This window comes from Silene latifolia, chromosome Y (assembly GCF_048544455.1).
Source record: "Silene latifolia isolate original U9 population chromosome Y, ASM4854445v1, whole genome shotgun sequence".
NCBI classification, from domain to species: Eukaryota; Viridiplantae; Streptophyta; class Magnoliopsida; order Caryophyllales; family Caryophyllaceae; genus Silene; species Silene latifolia.
In genome coordinates this window covers 364,862,321-364,875,438 of record NC_133538.1, presented here as the reverse complement: position 1 = coordinate 364,875,438, position 13,118 = coordinate 364,862,321, and the positions used below count along the sequence as shown (strand labels likewise).

The 13,118-nt window shown below is 44.3% G+C and overlaps 1 protein-coding gene across 1 annotated transcript; it reads left to right on the top strand.

The window, feature by feature from the left end:
- Positions 1-312: 312 nt before the first annotated feature.
- LOC141633923 (uncharacterized) lies at positions 313-1,775 on the top strand. The gene is made up of 3 exons (XM_074446265.1): positions 313-615; positions 711-1,168; positions 1,456-1,775. Exons 2-3 carry the CDS (start codon positions 790-792, stop codon positions 1,485-1,487), a joined length of 411 nt encoding a protein of 136 aa, XP_074302366.1. The 5' UTR covers positions 313-615; positions 711-789; the 3' UTR covers positions 1,488-1,775.
- Positions 1,776-13,118: the final 11,343 nt, after the last annotated feature.

Genomic DNA, 13,118 nt, shown 5'->3' with positions numbered 1-13,118 from the left:
CACATATTGTATATAAACCAAGGTTGACGATATGCAATACACACAATATTTTCCACAAATATTTCTATTTTGTCTTCTCTAATTTATTCTACATGGTATCAGAGAGCAAGAACGATCTTGCGAATTTTTTTCGATCCTTCTTTTCTCTGTTGATCTGTCACCATGGTTGACGACAAGTCTATTGGTGGTGACGGGAAGTCTATTGGTGGTGACGGCAGTGGCAATACCCACAATATTAATCCTGTGTATGCTCTCTCGAACCAGGATGGGACGGGAGCACGATAACCCATGTTCAACTTCATGGTCCGAAAACTTATGCCGAATGGGCTAAGGGTTTTCGTGTCGCGCTGGGAGCCAAGCGAAAGCTTGGGTTTATTGATGGTACTCTCAGGCATAAACCGTCTAATCCAACGGAATATGCGGATTGGGAGGCCGTCAATTATACGATTATTGCTTGGATTTTTAACACGATTGCACCGGGTATCCGTTCGTCAATTTCTTACCGTGACACAGCCTTCGATCTTTGGGAGGATATTCGAAAGCGCTTCTCGGTGGCCAACGACATCAAAATTTATCAACTTCAAGGTGATTTGGCCGCTTGCAAACAAAAACCCGGTGAATCTTTAATGGATTATTTTGGTCGTATAAAATTGCTATGGGACGACATCAATGACTATGATGTTACGCCCAATTGTGAATGTTGCTCGAAGTGCGATTTGCAAGGCACAATTCGCAAGCGAAGGGAGGTTGAACAAGTGCGTGGTTTTCTTATGGGTCTTGATCCCGTTTATGCCAATGTACGGTCCAGCATCCTCGGTTCCCCTCCTCCTCGACGATATACATATTGTATATTCTCGCATTGCTCAAGAGGAGGATGTTCGTACAATTGCTCAGGCCCGTGAGGAAGCAGTTTCACCGATGGCTTGTGCGGTTCATGGCAAAGGTCCGCAGGTCAAAAACGAGAATGGTAGCCGTCCTCGTTTCAAGTGCACTCATTGCAACAAAGATGGACATACTGTGAGCCGTTGTTGGGAGAAGATTGGTTTCCCGGTTGGTCATCCTCGACATGTACCAAAAACAGGGGACTCGTCGGCTTCAACTTCCGCGGCAAAAACCAATGCCGTGCTTGGTGAGACTCCTGTTGTCGCCAATATGGTCCGTTTAAGTGGTAAGTCTTCTATCCGATGGATTATTGACACGGGCGCATCGACTCATGTTTGCGGTGACGAATACCTATTTGACTACTGTTATCCTATCAATCCAATTAACATTGGTTTGCCTAATGGAACTAATCTTGTTGCAAACAAGGCAGGAACTATTTCCATCAATGCTCAACTTGCTTTATATAATGTTCTCCTGGTTCCTTCGTTTAAGTGCAATTTGTTATCCGTCTCGCAGCTCTTAGCATCTAGTAATTTACATGTTCAATTTAATAATTTGCAATGTGTGATACAGGACCGTGCACTGACGACGATTGGTGTGGGTGAACTTTTGGATGGGCTCTATTACTTGACGATGGAGGAACCGGTTCGTGTTAATGTGGTCAATACTGCGGCTGATATGGATCTTTGGCATCAACGTATGGGACATCCTTCTCATCGGGTTTTGGAGCATCTTCCTTCTATTTCTCGTTTTAATAGCAAATTTATTCCCGAACATTGTGATATTTGTTTTCGTGCCAAACAATCTCGCACTCCTTTTCCTTTAAGTGATAATAAGGCTGCTAGTATTTTTGATTTAATACATTGTGATGTTTGGGGTCCCTATGCACCAAACCGTGCTTGCAGTTCTCGCTATTTCTTATCAATTGTTGATGATTATTCTCGGTGTGTTTGGGTTTTTCTCATGAAAACAAAGGATGAAGTCCCTCGTCTTTTGCTCGAATTTTTTGCTTTAATTGACCGTCAGTTTACTGCTCGTGTCAAAATATTGCGTAGTGACAATGGAACGGAATTCCGTGGTTTACTTTCATATTTTAAGGACCATGGGATCATACACCAAACCTCTATGATAAAAACACCCCAACAAAATGCTCGGGTTGAGCGAAAGCATAGACATATTTTGAATGTTGCACGAGCCTTACGTTTTCAAAGTTCTTTGTCTATTGATTTTTGGGGTGAATGTGTGTTGACAGCTGCTTTTCTGATCAATAGAACCCCTACTCGGCTTTTACAGCCATAAGACTCCCTTTGAGTTATTATTTGGTCATGCTCCCGACCTGAGTTTGATTCGAGTGTTTGGTTGTTTGTGCTATGCCAAAAATGCCCATATTACAAATAAATTTGATTCCCGTAGTAGAAAGTGTGTTTTCCTTGGGTATCCTTTTGGTAAGAAGGGATGGCAACTTTATGATCTTGATACGGGGACCTATTTCCAATCCCGTGATGTTCATTTTGTCGAAAATATTTTTCCTTATGCTGAAATTGGTGAGACAACCCACGCTGAAATTGGTGAGACATCCCACGATGCAATGGTTTTTGATGACTCTTATGACCCCGGTTCTATACCCTCCATTCCTTCGCCATTTTCGTCGACACCGATAACAGATCCTCCTTCCTCTTCTCCCATAGAGTCTCCTAATGTTAGCATTGAGGGGGGTCGGGTTCCTTGGATGAAGCAACTGAACATATTGCTCAAAACATCGATGACAATCTCGCTCAAAATGTCGATGACGATATTACTCGAATCGTCGATGATGCTATTTCTCATGAAGAGCTGGGAACCTCCTCTGAGCACAATCCGCAGTGGTCCCTCCGGGAATGGCACGGCTCTCGGTGATGAATTGGGACGCGGGAAAAGAGACAAATTTGAAAATACTCGACATAAAGATTTTGTCCGCTGGACAGCCATTCGAGACCACATTAACACCACGTTTTCCACGGTTCCTCCTCGCCCATCCGCATCCACATCGTCTCACGTGTCAGGTACTCCGTATCCTATTGCTAATTATGTAAATTATGCTAAGTTTTCCTCTTCCCATAAGAGTTATCTTGCAGCTATAACGAATGATGTCGAACCGAGTTCGTTTAAAGAAGCAATCCGTGATCCTCGTTGGAAACAGGCCATGGAGGCTGAAATCGATGCATTGGAAGCCAATCATACATGGACTATCGAGGACTTACCCGCAGATAAAAAGGCGCTTGGTTGTATGTGGGTTTATAAAATAAAACGTAATTCTGATGGGTCTATTGAACGTTTTAAAGCTCGTCTTGTCACCTTTGGTAATCACCAAATCGAAGGAGTTGACTTTGTTGAAACGTTTGCTCCAACTGTTAAAATGGTTACTGTTCGAGCCTTTCTTACTATTGCAGCTATCAATAATTGGGAATTGCATCAGATGGACGTTCACAATGCGTTCCTTCATGGAGATTTGGATGAGGAAGTCTATATGAGATTTCCCCCTGGTTTCGGGCAAGGTCTACAAGGCAAGGTTTGTCGTCTTCGTAAATCGTTATATGGCCTTCGTCAGGCTCCCCGTTGTTGGTATGCTAAACTTGCTCAAGCCTTATGTTCTTATGGTTTTTCTTATAGCCCATCCGATCATTCCTTATTTATTTACCGTCAAGGAGACATTGTCATTAACATTATCGTCTATGTAGATGATTTGGTTATTGCCGGCAATAATGGTGAAGCTATTAATAAATTCAAAGCATACTTGAATCAATGCTTTCGTATGAAAGATTTGGGTAAGCTCAAATATTTTTTGGGACTTGAAGTCGCACGTAATTCTACTGGGATCTTCTTATGTCAACGTAAATATACTCTTGACTTGCTAGGTGAGACGGGTCTTCTTGGGTCAAAACCAGCCACGGTTCCTATGGACGAAAAACACGCTTTAGAGTCCTCTTTGACTCCGTTATTTTCTGATCCGACTAGATACCGTCGTCTTGTGGGCAAGCTGATTTATCTTACCTTGACTCGACCAGAAATTAGCTATGCTGTTCACCTCCTATCTCGGTTTATGAAGGCTCCTTCTCAGTGTCACTGGGACGCCGTTCTCCGTGTTCTTCGTTATTTAAAGGGGCAACCGGGACAAGGTATTCTTTTACGTGCCAATGCTCCTTTAGAATTGACGGCTTACTGTGATGCCGACTGGGGCAAAAGCCCTACCAACCGTCGCTCTCTTACCGCTTATTACATTTTTCTAGGAGGGTCTCCAATCTCGTGGAAAACAAAACAGCAAGCTACCGTGTCTTTATCGTCTGCTGAATCAGAGTATCGTGCTATGGCTTCTGCGACTTGTGAAATTCTTTGGCTCAAAGGGCTTCTTCGCAGCTTGGGTATTGATCATTCGAAACCAGTTCCGCTGCATTGTGATAGCCAATCTGCTTTGCATATCGCCAATAATCCCGTCTTTCACGAACGTACGAAACATATTGAAATAGACTGCCACTTCGTCCGTGATGAAATAATCAAGGGCACTCTCGCACCTTCCTATGTTAATACCAAGTGTCAACTTGCCGATATTCTCACAAAGGCTCTTGGACGGTCTCAATTTCATACGATTTTGGCCAAGCTGGGCATTTCGAACCTCCATGCTCCAACTTGAAGGGGGGTGTTAAGCACATTATTTGGTCACAATCTTTGACCAAATAAGTAAATTATTATGTATATATTTTGTTCCTTATTTTGTGTCAATTAGGAACTAATTCTAGCTAGGTTTTCCTGTTTTCTAGCTAGCACATATTGTATATAAACCAAGGTTGACGATATGCAATACACACAATATTTTCCACAAATATTTCTATTTCATCTTCTCTAATTTATTCTACAAAAACTTTAGAGACGTGTTACCATGATCACAAAGCTTTTAATATTGGTTTTCGTTTGTCAAAATAGCAAGTTTTCGCTGGGCTTGTACAACCCTGTTTTGGGCCTGTTTAGGAGTCGTTTCCACTTGTTTTCAGAGTCGGGTTATGGATACTGGAAGGTTGTTTGCTAGGGCGTCGATGGGGTTAAACTTGATGATGATTTTATGACGTTTTGAGGTCACGGTACGGTCAAAACAGGGGCTGGATAGCAACAGGTTGGTAGCCCTGCTTTCGGGTTCGTACTTGTGCACAGTATGGGCGTTGGTTGTGGTGTGTGCATCGTTCTCAGAGCTGCTGCTCTTAGGGTTGTGGTTAGGACGTGGGTGATCGGGTTTTTGGGTTGTAGAGGCAATGCCGAAAGGGAGAGGTATGCTAGCGTTGGCAATGGTGGACGTATATTGGAGAGTGTCGAGGGTAATAAGTGAGTTGGTTTTTGTTTCGTTGGCCTTGTGAGAAACAAGCATGAGTGTACAAATGTGTTTTTGTTTTGTTATTAAAGTCAACTATTATTTAATTCACGTCCATGTATTCCAAATGAAAAGTAGTACACGACTCCATTTTTTAACAAAATTGGTACGTACCTTGTTTATGAGTTTGTTGATAATGAAAGTTAGTATTTAAATAAATAAAGTGAAGAACTTAATGATGTAATTAGATTGGGACGTAATGACTAAATAATTAGTTAGCATAGTTATTAATTAATATATTTGATATTGTAGATTTGAGTTTCGTAAAGGGCCGTTTTGGAGTGCGCCTTGTTAGAGATTAACTTGCATCCGCTTCAAGTAGCAATATCCTACTCAACCTTGTGTTATATTCTTATATGACGAGTTATGTCTGAGATATGTTTTATAAAGAAGTGTGGTTGAGAGTATTATATTAAATGTTGAGATGGATGTCACTGTTATTTATAATGTTGTGATTATTATTGATAAGTCATACGAGTATTGTGATGAGTTGTGCATAGCGGGAGAGACGCTACTGCCAGTTGTGCATAGTACGGATGACACTACTGCCACTTGAGCATGGTATGAGAGTACCACTGCCAGTTGAGTTGAGCATGGCACGGTGTTAAGGGGGTTGTGCTACTGCCATTGAAATCACTGAGTTAGTTACAGTATGGTTAGATGAGTTGGCAATGACTGGATATCGGTTGGTTGTGTTTTATATCGAATAATTATTGTTGTTTAGTTTATTCCTACTCAACCTCGTGGTTGACAGTGTATTCGTGAACACCTGTGATGAACCGTAACTGGGGAGCAGACTTGACAGGTACTTGAGACTACTTGGCTAGGAGCTTGGGAAGCGTGTGAGGATATGGACTGGACGACTTAACTTTAGCTCACTATTTAGTTACTTATCATTATTAGTTATTAAATTCCGTTGCAAGAATGTATTGTATTTATTTTGAGAAGAAAAGAAAATATTTATAAGACATTTGAGTTTAATTTATTTAAATTGTCTTGGTTTGCTAAACTCTTTTATTCACTACCTCGGACTTTCCGAGATGGTAACTGTTTGGGCTAAAAATAGCATAATAGAAAAGGCCCATTTGATAAGATAAAGATTACAAAAGAAGTGGTAAGGAGAAAGGGAGTCCGCGGTCAGGAAAATGGGAGATGGGCTTGAGAAGGATCAAGAGCCCGTCATAGAAGGTGCCCGCGTTAAGGAAAGGAGTGTTAGGGAGAAGTTAGGGAGAAGTCAGGGAGAAGTTAGGGAGATTGGGGAGAATTGGTAAAAGAGTTCGGGTTAGGAAAGAAGTCCTTATGGAAATAATATTCCCTTTCCATATTCGAGGTAGGACATGTCTAGCGTTCTTACCCTATAAATAGCAAAGGAAGCAAATCAAAGAGGACATCCAAGACAACTCATTCAACACATCCGTATTCATTCATACAAACAATAATCAAGATCATATCTCAGCAAATAATATACGCTCATTCTGGATCTTTTAGGCCTGACGCCTAGGGCCAACAGGATTAGCTACGCATCACAATTGTAATCATCCTCCAATTCATATAGTGCAATACTTGGCAGGGTACCGCCCCTCCCGCGGTTGTTCCCACATTGGGTTTTCCGCGTCACCAAAATCTTACGTGTCAATTTACATTACGTACCTTATTTTTTTCCGTTTACTTATTGACATACAAATCATCATACAATCGACCAACGAATATAGACTACATTGACCCTAATTAATCGATTTGGGTAAAAATACCTAAACAGTTTGGCGCCCACCGTGGGGCATTGGGGTCGTCAATCGTTGATATTCTAGATATACAATGGAAAAGCAAGTATCTGAAACCATGTCAGGGAGCAGGCAGCCATCGCCACCACCATCGTCTACCCAAAGTCCAACATCGACAGTGGCCACGCAGGCTCCCGGACACACCCCAAGAATCATACCGACAACAAAAGCCTCTCTACCTCCCAGGACCCCTGTTGTCTCAGCCCACACCAGATCAGACAAAGGAACATCAAGCTCAGACGTCACTCCGCCGCCCAGTCCCACTCAAATCCTGCTCGCCGGCATGGAAAATCTTCAGAAAGCTATGGAAAACATGAGAGAAAACCAAAGGAGAGCAGATGCCGAGGTAAGAAGGAGAGACAGATAGCTCTGGGCACAAATTGATCTCCTAAAGCAGCAATCCAAAGACTCCATCGAACAGACGGGTGAAGGAAGATTTCCTTTGGTAGATCGACCCAGGAGGAACGACAGCGCGATACGTGATACCGGTGAAATAATTATAAGATTGGATTTGGCTACGACACCGTCAGATGGAAGGATAACCCCACGAGGGTTAGGATAACTCACACCAGATAGCTGGCAGACAGCCACCTGCGTAGGGATACAAATAGGTGGCCTCCCCGTCGCAGATCCTACAAAGAATCGATCGACACTGTAACGAGGATCCGAGTCAAACCAAAGCAAGTGAAGCGGGCGGCGCAGGGGACAATCGTTGCCACAACCCCCCTAGCCGGAACTTATCAGAATCTTCAAGAGCCCGGATCAGGAGGAATTATGCAGACAGCTGACAGGCGGACCCCAGATTCAGCCAATATAACTAATCAGCAGTACTTGGAACTAAAGGAGATGCTGAGCAGGGTTCCGGGCTACCACCCCCACTCGAGAAAGGCCTCTAGACACGTTATGCCGACTCACCATTCGTGGACACCATATCCATCACGGCCATGCCAAAGGGATTCACAAATCCAAATATGCCTCTTCGACAAGCACAGACCCCTTTGATCATATCGGCCAAAGTATAAACGAGAAAATGATGACGGTAATGACCATAGGACAAGTTAAAGAAGCCTGCATGTGCAAAGGATTCGGGTCCACCCTAACAGACCTAAGACTTCGATGGTTTGTAAGCCAATGTAACAGTCGATATCTACATTTGCTGAACTGATAAACGCATTTACTCAATAGTTCGCAAGCAGCAGAAAGCCACAGAAGCACGCAGGAGACTTGTACAGAATCGGCCAGGGGGCAGGAGAGAGCATTGGAGAATACAATACCAGATTTAACAATGAGAAGGTAGCAGTACGAGAATGTGATATCTCAACAGCAGTAGAAGCCTTCATAAGAGGCCTCCATCACGACTCTGACCTATACAAACAGCTGACTATGCATCCTTACCATAGTTTCGAAGCAGTGCAGGAGAAAGCAGCTGCCGCGATCAGACTAGAGGAAGATATCCTAGCCAGAGCCAGCTTACAGAGCGTGCCAAGTATTTCTAGTACTTCAGCCGTGGAGAAATCAAAAAGAAAACAAACCACATGGGAGGGGAGTCAACAGAATCGAGGAAAACCAGCTACTCCTCACCCTGGCAGAGTATGGATTCACTACAGGTATCGGAGGAATCTTGAAGTCGCTCAGAGAGATGGGAGATGGAGTCAGGTGGCCCAACCCACCAGTAGGAGAGCAAGCTTGGAGAAAGGATAGCAAGAAGAAGTGTGAATTCCATCGTGATATTGGACACAACACTAAGGATTGCTACATATTGAGAAGAGAGATCAAGCGCCTGTACGAACAAGGAAAGCTGAGCCACCTGTTACCACGTGGGGGCAAGCAGCAGGATAAGGTAGGTTCTGCCAAGCTGGCAGACCCACCCACATGCACTAAAATTATAAACGTGATAACAGGCGGCTCAGACTTAAGCGGCCTGACATACTCAGCAGCCAAGAGACATGCCACCGAGACCAAAGGAGACAGGCCAGCCAACTCTTATAGAATTTCTCACAGCGACCTGCCATCAGTAAGCTTTGATGAAGGAGATACATACGATGAACGAGAACACCATGATGCACTTATTATCACCTTGTCAATGGCCAATTGCACAATAAGAAAGGTCTTGGTAGATACAGGAAGCTCGGTTAACTTAATCATGTTGAAAACCATAGAGAACATGGGATTCAGCGAGAAGGATTTACAGAAGAACACTATCCCGCTAGTAGGCTTCAGCGGAGAAACAGCCAGCTCGCTAGGTGAGATAATCATCCCCACCTATGTTGGAGGAGTCAACAAGCAAGTCAGGTACCTGGTTATAGATGGCCCCTCTACTTACAACGTCATCCTAGGAAGACCATGGCCGCACCGGATGAAAGCGGGTCCTTCAACATATCACCAGTGCATAAATTTCCCCACCCCATGGGGAGTAGAAACGATAAGAGGAGATCAGGAGAAAGCTAGAGGCTACTACAAGAAGGCACTCAAGTGCACTGCCAGCCCTCCTGCATAGCAATTAAGTAACGACCTATCCAGGACGAATACATCGAGCCCCCAGCAGAAGAGCTGGATCAGATTAACCTGGACAAGCTGCACCCAGAGAGAATCGTGCTCATTGGAGCAGGATATATAGGAAGCTTACGACAGCAGCTAGTCAAGTTCTTACAAGATAATATGGATTGCTTTGCATGGTCACACGATGATATGATAGGCATAGATCCATCCATCATAACACACAAGCTTAGCGTGGACCCAAAGTGTAAACCCATCCAATGAGAGAAAGAGAAAGTTTTGCAGAGAGAAATAAGGTAATCAACCAGGAAGTAGATAGCTGCTGCAAAGAAAGAAGATAAGAGAAGTGAAATATCCGAATGGTTGTCTAATGTAGTGGTGGTGCCTAAAAATAATGGGAAGTGGAGAGTATGTGTGGACTTCACCGATCTCAACAAAGCATGTCCTAAAGATCCATTCCCTTTTGCCTCATATTGATGCAATGGTAGATGCAACAGCTGGACACGAGATGCTAACATTTCTGGATGCATGGAGTGGATACAATCAGATCAAGATGGATCCTGCAGACCAGGAGAAGACAACATATATGTCCGAAAGAGGAATATATTGTTACAACGTCATGCCGTTCGGCCTAAAGAACGCAGGCTCCACATATCAAAGGTTGGTTAACCGCATGTTCAAAGAGCAAATAGGAAGAACCATGGAGGTGTACATTGATTACATGGTGGTGAAATCAGAAAAAGCCAAAGATCATATGTGGCATCTGGCAGAAACATTCAGCACACTCAGACAGGGATATTATTGGCCTTCAATGAAAGCAGATGCAGCAGAGTATGCACGAAAATGTGATGCCTGCTAGCGCTCAGCGCCCATGATCCACCAGCCAGCGGAGCCTCTGCACCTTATCATCGCTCCTTGGCCATTCATGGCATGGGGCATGGACATAGTAGGCCCCCTACCACGGGCCACAGGAACAGAACCTGGATGCTAGCAATGACAGATTAGTTCTCTAAGTGGATAGAGGCAGAAGCATTCACGGAGGTAAAAGACAAACAAGTCATTTCATTCATAAAACGAAACACCGTTTGCAGATTTGGTATCCCATCAGAAATCATATGTGACAATGGCTCACAATTCATCTCCAACGATACCGAGGGATAATGTGCCAGGTGGAATATCACCTTAAAAAAGTCAGCACCTAGGACTCCAAAGTCCAATGGACAAGCTGAATCCAGCAATAAAATTATTATGGACAATCTGAGAAGGAGGTTACAGGAGTTAGGAGGAAAGTGGGCAGATGAGTTGCCACTAGTGTTATGGTCCACGAACGACGCCAAAGGTAGCAACAGGTCAAACACCCTTCAGCCTGGTGTTTGGCGCAGAAGCGGTCATTCCATCAGAAGTTCTAATTCCCACTCACAGGTATGAAAATATGACGAGGGAACTGAACAATGCAGAGAAGACCAGAAGCCTGGACACAATTGATGAGCTGCGAGCAAGCGCAAAAATCCGTCTGGCTGCCTACAAACAGTCAGTGGCCAGGAGTTACAACAAGAATGTGAAAGTCAGGCTCCTGGAGGTAGGAGACCTGGTTCTCCGAGAGGTGTTTCAAAACACCAAAAATCGAAAAGCAGGCAAATTCGCCTACAAATGGGAAGGACCATACCAGGTAGAAGGAGTTGTTGGCCATGTCGCATACAGACTGATGACTATGGACAGTCAAATCATACAACGCCCATGGAACATACTTCACCTGAAGAGATATTACTTTTAATAATAAGTAGACTCCAGCTTTCAGAATAATGTACTATGAGAAGCCAAATCATTTTTAAAGATAAAATAAAAATTCGGTAGTAGGCATCCGCGCGTTTCACTCTTATTTCTGGTATCTTTAAGTTATTTTTTGAAACTTTAAACTACTATTGGATGGTGTGGTCTGGCAGCGTCCTGGGACCACAATTGCTCTGGTACCCCATGAGATGGCGACAGGTACTTCACATCATTTTAATAGATTTTCTTATTTTTAGGCTTCTCTAAGCACATCGTTTTGAATTCTGGTATCTATAGTACTTTGAAAGGATGTCTAGCAGGACTGTCAACTGCCAACGCGGGGTGACAAGGCACACGACACTCCAACATGCCTAACCTATTTTCTCCACAAGGAGCACCCTCACCAAAGCGGATTTGTGGAACATACGAAATGGAGCCTGGTCGACGGTGAATACGCTTATCCGGCTACCCCTGATACCACCCCCTGGACGTAGCTCACACTAATCGCACTTAATCAGGGCCCCAACATGCATGCAAAAACGAACATGGAACGTAGGGATAACTGCGCTACCAGAATCCTGCAGTGTCTCCATCTGGTCCTAGAATGACGATAAACTTGCCTCAATGACGCCCCTATTGGCATTAAACGAGATGAACACACCTTGCGTCATGAACAAGGTTAAGTAGTCCAAAAACTGCAGCATACACCTAAATCAGCCATTCGGCTGACACGGCAGCTAGTTTGGTCTGGGTCAGTCTTTTCAGGCTGACTAGGCTGGTCTAAATCAGCCTCCTAGGTTGACACGGCCACTCCTCCTTACATTGCGGCATACGCCTAAATCAGCCATCAGGCTGACACGGCAGCTAGCTGAGTTATAACGTTATCCTTTTCAGGGTGACAGGACTCGCCTAAATCAGTCAAACAGACTGATACGGCATAAACTTCATAAAAACAGGGAAGATAAACAACAAACACACGATATGTAAGCTAAAACCTTGCCAAACTATGACAAGGGGCATTTCAAAATATGGCCAAAATGCGGCCCCAAGTTTAAACGGCCACCCTGGCGAAGCAAACAGAAGAACAAGTTTAAAACTTACAAAGTCTGCCACCTCTGGGCCAGACTGCCAAAAAATTTTATCAAAACATAAAAATTTAATTATCGGTCACATTAATGACCTCCACCTCTGGCATCCCCTCTGCCTGCTGACCTCTCATTTTAGGTACCGCTTCAGCCTGAGCATCCTCAGCCGCCATAGCTCCCTGAGCTCCGTGAGCAGCATCCTGGGACATTCCAGCATCACCCCCAGCGGCCTGCTCAGCCAACGCAGGAGAATTCACCTCACCAACCTCAGGCATTAGCATAGTCAGATCAGGTTAAGCGGAGTAGAGCATCTCCAGCTGCTTCTCCTCTCCCTCTATGGTCTGCTGGGTGGGAGCCTCCTCAAGGGCAGCACGCATCCCACTAATCTTTCCCCGCCAGGTAGCATATGCAACAACATTGGTGGCCAGGGAAATCAGCTCACTGATCTTCTCATCAGAGCGCTTGAGGGAGTCAGAAAAAGTGCTGCACACGGCCTGGGTTCGAGCCAGCTGATCAGCCCCCTCTTTAAACTTTTTCTTGGTAACAGCATGCTCAGCCTTCAGCTCCACCACACTCTCCTTCAGATCAACCCGCTGCTGCGCCAGATCCGCGACAGTCTCCTTCAGCTCCTGATTCTTGGCACTGGTAGCACGGCTGGTCGTCTGCACTATGTTGATCATCTTCCTATTGTAGAGTGCAGACTGGAGG

Excerpts from the sequence above, each read along its gene's own strand:
- LOC141633923 (XM_074446265.1), top strand. The coding sequence starts at position 790 with ATGCCAATGTACGGTCCAGCATCCTCGGTTCCCCTCCTCCTCGACGAT. Across the intron at positions 1,169-1,455 it reads CAATATGGTCCGTTTAAGTG|GACCGTGCACTGACGACGAT; the intron begins GTAAGTCTTCTA and ends TGTGTGATACAG.